General features: G+C 36.2%; 1 protein-coding gene across 1 annotated transcript in view; it reads left to right on the top strand.

Annotated features, from left to right (window-relative positions):
- Window positions 1-343: 343 nt before the first annotated feature.
- NOVA1 (NOVA alternative splicing regulator 1) overlaps window positions 344-11,928 on the top strand; it is a 151,728-nt gene continuing 140,143 nt past the window's right edge. The window contains exons 1-2 of the mRNA XM_003408507.4: window positions 344-1,001; window positions 2,749-2,892. Of these exons, the coding sequence (XP_003408555.1) occupies window positions 866-1,001; window positions 2,749-2,892 (280 nt within the window). The 5' untranslated portion in view covers window positions 344-865. The remainder of the gene's footprint in view (window positions 1,002-2,748; window positions 2,893-11,928) is intronic.

Raw genomic sequence — 11,928 nt, 5'->3', positions numbered from 1 at the left:
CCCCTTACGCCCCCCCTCTCCCCCAGGCTGAGGTAGCGGCGCTGGGAGGCGGCGGCGGCGGCGGCGGCGCTGCTGAGAGGCAGGGACCCGAGCGCGAAGTGTGTGGGAGTCTACGAACTCAACCCCTCTCTACCCTCCCCTCGGAGCCATCCCCCTCCCTCCCCGCCAGCCCCCCCCTACAAGCGGGAGAAATAATGAGCGAGACCGGGCGGCAGCAGCAGCAGCGCGGAGCAGCCCAGGCAACGGCAGAACCGCTCCGGCAGCGGCGGCGGCGGCAGCACCAGCAGCGGGAGCGAGCGCAGCGCTAGCGCGGCGCGGGGACCGCCGCGCTCCTTCCCGGCTCCTGCCCTCCTCCGTCGCTTGCTCCTCTCTCTGCATCCACCTCCTTCCCCTCCTCCTGCTCATTCACTCTTTCCCTCACGCTCCCCTCCTCCTCGGCTTCTCCCCGCGCCCCGCCAGCCCTCGCGCTCTCCCACTCCTCCTGCCCGTCCTCCCCGCTCCCCTCCTCCCGCTCATTCACTCGCCCCTCTCCCTTCTCCACTCTCTCCCCCTCTCTCCTTTCTTCTCCTTCTTTCACCCTCCGTCTCTCACACCCCCTCCATTCCCCTGTCTCCTTTCTGACACTGCACTGCAGCTGCTCCTCAGCCCTGCCCCCTCCCCAGTGAGAACAAACCAGCAACATTGCTTTTTTTTCCTAAAGAGATTTCTATTGATCCGATTAAAAAAAAAAAAAACCTTAAGAAAACCCCAAACGCAAAAAAAAAAAAAAAGAGAAAAAAAAAACCAAGAAAAAAAAAAAAAGAAAAGAAAAAGCCAAAACAAAAGGGAGAACCTTCTCCCCGTAGCAGCGGCAGGAACTGCAAACATGATGGCGGCAGCTCCCATCCAGCAGAACGGGACCCACACTGGGGTTCCCATAGACCTGGACCCGCCGGACTCGCGGAAAAGGCCGCTGGAAGCCCCCCCTGAAGCCGGCAGCACCAAGAGGACCAATACGGGCGGTGGGTATCGCTTCCACCTCCCCGCCGGCCCCATCCCCCGCCGCCCGCCCCTGCCTCCCTCCCTCCCGCCGCCCTCCCTCCCTCCCTCCCTCCCTCTCGCGGCCCGGACACCTCCAGCTCCAAGCCGGCGGCTCCCGCGCCCCTGCCCCGTGCCCCTTCTTCTGCACCTGCCCCGCGCCTGGCCGTCCCCGACACATTTCCATTTCTGTGTTTATCATTCATCAAAATGGCGACCGGTTTTTCGGACTGAGATCTATTTAATGTGTCAAGAGGCTGACAATTTAAATATCCTACACCTGGGCAAGGGGGTCTTGTTAAGGAGGAGGAGGAGGAGGAGGAGGGCTGACCCCCGAGCGAGGCGATGGCCGCCCGAAGATGCGCGCTGCATTTAACAGTCTGATAAAATAAATAAATAAATGGCACTTGGGTAGCGGATTGCAAATGATTGGGGCACCGGAGAGTTTTCCTCTCTCCATCCCCTTGCTTTGGGCCACAAGTAGTACGCAAAATCTTGATGAGTGCATGCTGCTACCGCGCTTATATTGCCGGGGCAAATACCTCTCATTGATTTGTCTTCAGGGGTGTGCATACGAGGGTGGGGGTGTCTGGTACGGTGACTTGTTAGTTAACATCCTGCGCTTCCTTGGAAGATGAGTTATAACGGGACCAGTGTCGCTTCTTCATTTGTACTGGAGTCGTCTTAACCATGCACCCAATGCATCGAGGCAGAGGTGAATTTATCTCCAGCATGTACATTAGAGACGAATGGGGGGCTCTGGTGAATGGCACACCTGCAAAATTTGGGGGCATTCATTCACATAAGAAAGCCGGGTTTTACCGGGGCGTTTTGTATTTAAGACATGGTCAGGTTGAAGGAAATTAAAGTTTATGGAGTTGGCTTTATTTTCTAAGACATTTCATTTTTCTTCGTTCATCCACCCCCTCTCCGTTTTAAAAATTGTGATTTTTTTTTTGAAAAGGAACATTATGTAGTAAGTTTTAAGTGTATTTGGTGTAAGACTCCTAAGCTTTTTGATATTAGCAAAAATCTTCTTAAGGTCCTTTAATTAATGAGCTTAAACGAGATCATGGTAGACTAAGAAGTGCTGAAGAAATGCACCAGGCTTACTTCGATTTGTCAGTTCACATCACATTGAGTTATTTCCTGGCAGTTATTGAAGGCTTTGGAATACACCCCTACAGTTCGGGTGGGTTATTTGGAAGGGGAATGATTGTTTTGCATACTTTAAGTAGGATGTAGGCAATGGCTAATTGTAGCCCTTCTGTGTTCGCTAATGACGGAAAAATAGCTCATCACTATTTACAGTCCTGAATTTTTTTCTTTTTTCAATACTTTAAGTGAAAGTTTGTCATCATACAAATCTCTGAAGTTTTGTTATTTCATTTTACCATAGTAACCACAGATAAAATTGGAAGACTTCCATGTTTGGAATAACAACTGGAATTTAGTCATCAGTTTCCTTACAGTGCTGCAAAATAATAGAACATGTTCAGATTTTAAATCCAAGTTTGAAAATACCAAACCTACAAAATAGGAAGCATTTTGTACATATTTATTTTTAAGTGTAATAGACCTATTTTTGTTCTTTAAAAATTTTTTAACCCCATATTCTCTGCAGCTATCTGCCCAATTCTTTAATGGCTGTTTTTCCACTCTTGAGGGTGAAGAGGGGTTAGAAAGTTTAAAATATCATGTTAACCAAGTATATTTCTTTGCATTTTTCAGAAGACGGCCAGTATTTTCTAAAGGTTCTCATACCTAGTTATGCTGCTGGATCTATAATTGGGAAGGGAGGACAGACAATTGTTCAATTGCAAAAAGAAACTGGAGCCACCATCAAGCTGTCTAAGTCCAAAGATTTTTACCCAGGTAGGTGCAATGGTGAAGAGATTGTTTGATGAATCCCCAAGGAAAGACAGAAGATCTGCCTGTGTTGTGTGCCGTATTGAAAGAAATTTTTAAACAGTTGTGGAGAGTTTATTTATATACTTGCTTTATTAGAGTATATTGCGGAAAATATTTCAGAACGTTTCTATTGTCGATGATGTCTAGTTTCTGTAATTGATGTATTATTGAGTCTGTGATTTAGACCAATTGCAAGATTATTCTTTTGGGTATTTCTGAATACTTTCTTACTGGGGTGGGTGGTAAGCCTCCAAAATTTAAAGATAGAAACCTGGACAGCTGCCATTAGGAAATAGAATTCCTCTGAAGTTTTCAGACATCATTGTAATGACAATTAGTCTAGAGTGAATTCAGAAAAAATGGGGGAGGGGAGGGAGACTTCTTAAAGAATGGACCATTTACTTCTAAATCCATTATGTACCTCTTTCTGCTTCATTGCTTTGTTTGTTGGCCCTGGAGTGAAGTAAAGAGGACAAGTGCCGCCTCTGCCCATTTTTTAAATATTGCATTTTTTATGTAATTGTGACAAGGAAATCGAGTATATTATTATATAAAAAAATTATAAGAAGTAAAATAATGCTTCAAAATTTGTGTTACTTAAAAGCTGTGTTTGATTAAAATATGTTAACAGTTTGTGTGGTATAGTAACCCACTGGAATATGGCAAGTTTCCTAGGCAGTATTGAATTTTTGTTGTTACTTTTTAGTGTGCTTTTTTTATATCAAGTGTTACAGAGCTCTGCATGTCCATCTTTTTTATGATTTTGCTACTCAATATATGGATTTTAAGCTTAATGGGAAAACATCCATAATCGAATAGTGTATCTCCTAGATAAAACATATTGACTCATTTGCTTTTGCTTAGAGCTAGCATTTTGTCAGTTTTGGGACTTATTTTATCTTTATGGCCATTAAAAAAATAATTCGGTGCTGAGGGAACTGATACTGCTTTTTTTTTTTTTTTCTGGTGGAGAAAAAAAGCTGATTTGCTTTCAGTGATCTATTTCAGTTAAGAGTTCTTTAATACAGCAAAGACATCTGGCAGGAATGGCAGCAGAACATTTGCACGATTTCTTTCTCATAGTCAATCGCTTGGTGGTAGAAATGTACCATTACGCTGGATAAGAAGGTTTTAGAGTCATTGAACCGATCATTTATTTGTATAAATTAAATGCTGCATTGTGGTGAATATCAACATTAAAATACAATCTATAAAATACGATGCCCTTCTAAAGTTTTGTTTCTTGTAAGTGTAGTTTTGCAGATGGCTTTTCTCGTCTTTGAAACTTTATATATTAAGAAAGTTTGCTAACATATTCACATTCATATGTTTGAAAGGTATATTATGATGAAAAAAATCACTGTGGAATTGTGAAAACCCTTAGTCCAAATAAGACAACTCAAAAGAGCTTGATTGCAGAATTAATAACATGATAGTTGTAGGGAGAGAGCTGCGCTGGTAAATTAAATTCACTGTCAATAGATGAAAATGAAAGAGCTTTTTTTGCATTATACATGAGGTGGTATCAGATGTGCAGGGATGTTACAGAAAATTGGTGTTTATCAAGGATATTCCAAATAGTAAATTAAATGCCTTTTCATCTGAATATGGTTTATTTTCAGTGGGTTGGGAAGGGTGCACAGAGAATTCGATCTTTTGTTTTTAGTCCACTTAGTTGTGCATTTTTTTCTTATTACTTTGAATTTGCTTATTTTATTTATAGTTCTGAGGCATGTTTTTCATACAGAGTGAGAATATCTGTTGGAAAAAATGGATAGCTGGGATGACTTGAATAGAATTTTGTGTGTCTAGTGACGTAACCTGATCAAGGGTGAGTGAAATGTCGGGATAAAAGAAGGTTTGTACTCTGCCTGTAACAGGTGGAGACCAATCATACACTGTGAAATCAATTTTGAGGATAAAACAAGCCTTGTAGTTTATAAGAAGCTTTAAGAATTCCGGACACTTTGTATTAAAATATGGTTGCAACTAGGTTGTTACCAATATGGACAGACACATCTCTCCTCTTCTGATAGATTTAATAGTCTTTCTGTTCACAGTAGACCACAAGCCTGTGGAATTATCTGAGGTCCTGATATTGTTCAGTATAACAACCTCTTAGCTCCTTTCAACTTTAATATATATATACTTAAGGTACACTTACCTTGCACATCTCAGACAAGCTAAAATATGAAGCTGTGATTTATATTGCCGAGATACAGGGGGTATCTTGTAGGGTTATACAATAATTCGAAAACGCATTTTTGTGTTTCATGTAGTTACGTACATATATATGTGTGCATATGTGTGCGTATCTATATATACACACACATATATGTATGCATATGATTTTTATATTCTGTAACAATGAATATGCTCAATGTTTATTCCACAAAGCATTTTTCTGTTTCCATTTGGTAAGAGAATGTATTTGGGAAAAGGCGTACTTTAATTGTATAACCTGATATAGATTTTCTCAAATTACCTAAGTTTTGAAACAGAATAGATCTGAGGTTGTGATTGTGGGTTTTGTTTAAAAACAGGTCAGTATCTTTAGAATGTAACTGTGTTCGTAAGGCTCAGTTAAAATACTAAGGTATTTGTGAAAAACTTTCTTTGGAGTGTATAATACAGAGTATAGACCCACTTTGGGGACATTTTAATAAATTTCAACTCAAATCGTATATGCATTGTTTTATCATGGTCAGTATAACTAACCTCTTCTAATCTTCATATCTGGTTTCCTCTCTTTTTTTCGCTTCCTCACGTTATGTCTTTAAAATGTGTTAAGCAACCTTGCTTTTCTGAATTTTTTTTTTAATATTTAAGGTTGAAATGAAAACATTTATTCCATATTAATTGGTATGAATTTAGAATTCATACAACTGGCTATTGCATGGTGTATTTCAACATGTCGTATAGTAAATAAAATAATTTGGGGGGATTTCATGATGAAAAATGGTAAAAGTGCATTTTCCAGTTACTGTAATGGGAATAAAACAAACTGCAAGTAGATTTATTTTACTTTTTGCTGTGCTGTGTACTTCATTAACCTATTTTGTTTATCTGAATCTTAAAGAAAACTGATATATTACTGATTAGGACTGTATCTCTTTTCTTATTTGGTTAAAGCAGCCCAATTTGATTTCTTTATATTACACTTTTAATAATTAGGTTACGTAAAGTTTTTGCCTTGTAGTTAAAAACAGATTTCTCATTTTGGGGAATATATTACTCTATGAGTTTTCAGAATGGCTATAGTGTTATTATTTGTGTTTAGTTCTTAATGCAGAGATTGATTTTTTTTTTAATTATTTAATGAATGATTCAGGTAGATAACTGGAAAACATACTGAATGCATTATTGGTTGAGAATAGTAAAGGGTGTATAAAATATTTTCCTATGTCTTGGATCTTACAACATTTCATTGCATACCTGTTTTTATTTCATTATTATATGAAACTGGAGGTGCTCATTGTATCAAACAGGAATCCTTCAGTATAATCTTGGTGTAAATTTGGGTGTATTTTACACTGTTTTCATGTTTGTGATTATGGAAATTGATCACATTTGATATAAATTACTTGTTTTAGGATTCTTAAGTTAAAATTTGAAATTATAATTCCTAGATTCATTAAGTCTCCATTTTATCGCTGTCCAACTTGGGTGATGCATTTTTTTTTTAGTCACAAGCCATTGTATGTCAGATTTTAAAAAAATCATGGAAAAGAATGTAAGTGAGTTTTTCTTTTAGTGAAGGAAATGCCCTGAACTGCCTTAATTTTGAGATAGAGAAAATTCAGTGGCCAATTTAGCCTTTAAAGATGAGGGTATATAAAAATTATCATTTTATAAAAATCAGGAGTTAATGGTATTTAGGACAGTTAACTTGGTTTGTTTTTCACTGTTGACAGTAGAGTGGTAGTGTAATATGAATACTTTTGTTATAGCTTCTAAAAGTTCTGGTATATACTTTTTTCTTTTGTCTTAAATATGAAGTATCTCAAAAATTTCGTATATACTTTAAGGCACAATAGCCTGAAAATAGAATTGTAACAGGTGGAAAACAAGGTAGTGTAATTTCTAACATTGTTGAGCGCATTTAGTAGGATAAAACCCAGTGGATAGCTACTGATTATTTTGTGCTCTACATTTGATTTTAATATGATCTAAGGACTGTTGATACATTTTTAGCGTCTTTCTTTAAATTCTGAAGTTGTAATGCTTATATTTGACATGCTACCTATTTCGGGCTACTTTATATGTTGTCTCTTTATTTCCTCATTTGAAAGAAGAACTGTAGCCTTTTACTTAGACAACTCTGAAAATTTTCTTTTTAGAGAAGTGATTTATTTTAATACTGTATTTTCTTACTTTAAGCAGTAGGCAGTCACAGCGTATGGAGGAACGTTATTGGCATAGCCTGAGCTATTCTAACATTGTAGTTTCTGAAAAATAGCTATTTGTACTTAACTCATGCATTCAAATGTTTTGTGGCATGAGATTTTTAGAATGATTGAATTAGCTTTAAATATCTCAGCTATTCATTTTATTTGATTCTTCTGTTTCATTCTGATGTTTTGTCTTTTATCATTGATTTAGTATGGTGTTGAACATCAGTAGTTTTTATGGTACAGTGACACTCTGAAATTCACTTTTGGAAGCCTTCTGGATTTGGGGAAAAAGTGCTCATTTAAAATTTGTGACATCATATGGAAATGCTCCTAACAACACTGCCTTACAAATGTTACTCCCAGAGGATTTCATAAATAGTTTAAAAATAGTGAACACAGTTGGTGTGAAATAGTTCAATATTTACATATTGAAGATGTTTCATATAATATACCAGGAAGAAAAACAAGCTGTGTCCTCGGAACTCTTAGAAATATGTGCAATCACTAAAAACCTGACCAAAAACCATCAGTCAAAAAAACCCCCCAAAACGCATATATATAATTTTTTTGCTCTAGTTCGAGAGAATTAGTTTTTAAAGCTTTTAGATGATCCAAATAACGTGTATTCATTTATTGAACACTTATTATGTCACCTGTTAATTCAGCACCTGATAATTTTTTTTAACCATAAACTTTGGCCTTCGTTGTTTCCTGTTTAGTAGAGCTGTGTATTAAAGCACAACTTTTATAAGCAAGTGTAGCTTTGTAAAATAAAGTTGGGGGGATGAGGATGGGATACTTGTGCTTGATTGCCATCTCATTTCCATCTTTGGATACAGCTCTAGCATAAAGTTAAACAACATCTGCAGAGATCTGACTGACAAACATCTCTCTGGGATTCATCATTGCAGCCTGCAGCAGGTGCATTCAGCTTTGCAATCTTTTCCAAAAAGAGGTTAGTTTGTTCTAACATTTGTCGGTAGACCACTGGGAGCAAGTGACTAGAGAGAAGAGGCTGGTTGTCACTTGTCCAGTGCTGGAATACTACAGGTAATTGGACTGGACTGGTGGGAACCGCAGCAGTGTGTCTCACATTGCACTGCAGCTGCTATGGAGCTTAATTAACCTGGCCCTCAGAGATTGAAGTGTCATGGTATAAAATGCAACATGCAAGAAATTAAACAGTACTTTTCAGTATTTCTGTTGCTTGGCATGGCGAAGTTTCCATTTTCTTCATCTTATTTTCAAAAGATACTGCGTCAACTATTCTATATTTTTAATCTGGGAATATTTGCAACTAAAGTGATTTTCCTTGAATCTGATAAAATCCACGTAAAAAGAGGATGGGGGCCTTAGGGGTAGAAATTTTTAAAATAACCGTAAGTTAGAAGTATTTAGATTTCCCTATCCCTCCAGTACATTTTCAAAGCAAAAGTGATTTGAAATAAGTGGATATACATTATAATTCTTTTTTCATTATCTTAGATTAACATGCATGTATTTATTCTCATAGGAGAAATAGTCCATGTTACTTGGTATGCCTTTTTAGCACGCTGGGGGCTTTGGCAAGCAAACTTTACTAAATGTTTTGAAGTGTCTAAAAAATCTAGACCCATAGAAGAAATATTTTAAGATGCTTCAGTTTAATATAGGCATACTGTTGAAATGGTTCTTTCCCACATTTTATTACAAGTAAATTAAAATTTAATAAGTTAAAAGCTCTTAAGAATTAGTCTGTTATTTATTTCTATTGTTTTTAATTTCTTAAGCTATCTGAAGTACTGACGCGCAGTGTGCTTCCATGACGTGTAGAAGTTTCTTGTGTGTCCCGTTAGTATTCCCGTTTGCTATAGGTGTCTGTTATCACAGTCCTGTTTATTTGTTGACCCTCAGACAGAAAAAAATTCCTAAGGCAAAAATGTCCTTAACCTAAGTTTAGCACGATGATATACTATTTTAAAATAATCTGGGATTTTAGAAAATCATTTGAAGTCTTTGTGAAGTAATTTTGTAGTTTTGATTGTTTTAGTAACTTTACTAATTTGAATTTTTTGGAGTCTTTTGAATATAACTTGTCAGTTACCCAGGAATAATTAAGCTTTGAATTTTGCGTAGATCTTCTTTCTAGTATGTTTTGTAACCTATATACTTCTCCTGAAGGAACTTTCATCAGTATTGCCAATAACTCTCTGATTCAGTTTGTAAGAAAAAGTGTTTTCAATTTAATTATGAATAGTTTGTAATTTATTGGCATTGTAGTAATAAAGGGTAATGACACTAATATAATCATCTCACAGGTCAGGAGAATCATTCCCACACTTTTAAACATATATCATTTCATTTTTCAATCTAAATTTATCATTTTTGATATGGTGAACTATTATTTTCTTATGAATTCTCATCAGCACAAAAAAAGTGCTTTAAAATTTCACTTATATACTTCATAATTTTTAAACTTTTGATAAAACATTGAAAGAGTGGACATTTAAAGACAACAGAGTAAAAAAAGAATGACTCATATACACTTACAAACTTTTAGATATTTTCAATATTTGCTAAGCTATGAGCCACTATATGGATATTCTTTTTCATGACAAATCTTGATCACGAAAACACGTAATATCTGCGCTGCATCATTGATCTTTTGCTGCTTCCTGCAGGGCCTGTCATAGCATCGTTGACAGGATCAGATGAAAAATGAAATCAATATCTTGAGTTTTTTAACAGCAAAATGATTCAGGTAAGATTATTTGGTGTAGAAAATAAAATACTTTTGACCATTCTTAAACAAATTCTGTTTAATAATTTACATTTTAAATTAGCATTAAATTTTTTCTTTCCTATTTCAAGACCCATTTTATATCTTACTGATGTTCAGTATATTTGAAATTTCTAATGAATTTTATTCTGAAGTCAGTAATTTGAAATTTTTAGACTTCAGTGTTTTTTACTTACCTTATGAAACTGAGCATCCTTTTTGAAGTTTTAAGCAATAACTCTTCTCTGTTTTAAAGATTTTTGAGAACAGTTATTCGTTGAAGGCTCCATTATTCTATTTGTAGAAAAAGTTTTCACAGAATGAACTTATTAATGAAATAAGAACTTCAAATCCTGCATCCCCCCATATAATACATGCTCATTCCCAGTTTATTTCATTGAAAAAAAAAATCATTCTGACCTTATAGTAAAAGTTTGTCTTCATTTAAACAGTTAATAATTTGCTTCTCTAGGGATTGGATTGGTTAATTACCCTCTTTTAAGATCTAGTAATTTGTGGGAAGAAAGCAATAGAAGGAATGGAATAGTATGTTTTTTATTAGCACAGTGTGATAGGGAATGCAGTATGTGTTGTTGTTTTATGTTACTAAATATTTCAGAAGAACTGTAGCTTTTCAATTTTGGTAATATTCAGTCCTGAATACATGTTTCTGAAGGAGTTCTTGGAAGCAAATGAACTCTTACTAAGTTTCCTAAAAAAGTCAGGAAAGTTCTTTTTTTTTTTTTAACCTAGTTTAGCTCTTTAGTGTGAGATTTTGTTTTGAAAGCTTCTCACTTGTCAATTATGTGTATTTATCAGCTTCTTTCTGTGAGCCCAGGTGTAGGCAGCTATTTGATCATCTTCATGACTGAAAATTGTTATAAAACATCTTTGTTTAAAAAGTATAGGCATGTCTTACTTTACCTTGAAAAGTTGAGCTTTAACTGTTACTATCTCCTAAGTCGTGTTTTAATATTTCCTATGGCATCTCTGTCAGAGACTTAATGGCACCTCTTCGTAGTACCATAGGCTTTCTATTGAAAAGAATTGGAGAAATCATAGAATTTTGTGGAACTTAAAACATGAAAGGAATGGAGCTTAGATATGCTCTCAGCCAGAACTTTAACACTTGAGAAAACCAAGGTACCAAAAGATTAATGATTTATGCAGGGTTTTCCTCGTGCCAGTAATTGTCCTGTTACTTTTAAATATGTTTCCTGGATCTCTGGTAAAATTTTATGAGGTAGTTCATTCTCTTCGTGTTCTGTTGTACTCTTTTTTAATTATTTTTTTGGATGTGACTTTGAGGAAACAAGTCTTCACTTCATCACATCTCTCCCCTAGTTTTAAAATAAGTATTCTCTCTCTTTTTTTTGATAATAAGGTGAAAGCACAATAGCTATTTTCAGTAATTTTTATTAGTGAATTTGCTACATTGAAGGGCCAGAGACACCATGTTCTTTAGAAATTAGCGTGCGTTAAAAAAAGGCATGACAGATTATATTGCCTGGAGCATAGCCTGGACATTTTCTGCTTTCCTATAGTTACATAGTTTGAAAATGGCAATGTGTTTTGGGTGACTTGATTTATGCAGCTTTGTTACTTATTTTCATTTGGAATATGTATGTATATTTGTGTATATACGTGTGTGTGTGTGTGTTTAATTTTTGGTTTAACAGATTTGATCTTGATTAAAAAAATAAGTAGATTTACAAAGTCAGATTTTATTTTCAAGGATATATTTATTGTCCATATTTTCATGACTTTTATGAAAACTTCCCTAACATATTTGGCTGGGTTTTCATAGCAATTGGTTTAAAAAGGACAACTGTGATTAAGAAAATAAGT

This window comes from Loxodonta africana, chromosome 10 (assembly GCF_030014295.1).
Source record: "Loxodonta africana isolate mLoxAfr1 chromosome 10, mLoxAfr1.hap2, whole genome shotgun sequence".
Classification (NCBI taxonomy): domain Eukaryota; kingdom Metazoa; phylum Chordata; class Mammalia; order Proboscidea; family Elephantidae; genus Loxodonta; species Loxodonta africana.
The sequence above is the reverse complement of the archived record's forward strand: the minus strand, read 5'-3'. Positions and strand labels throughout refer to the sequence as shown.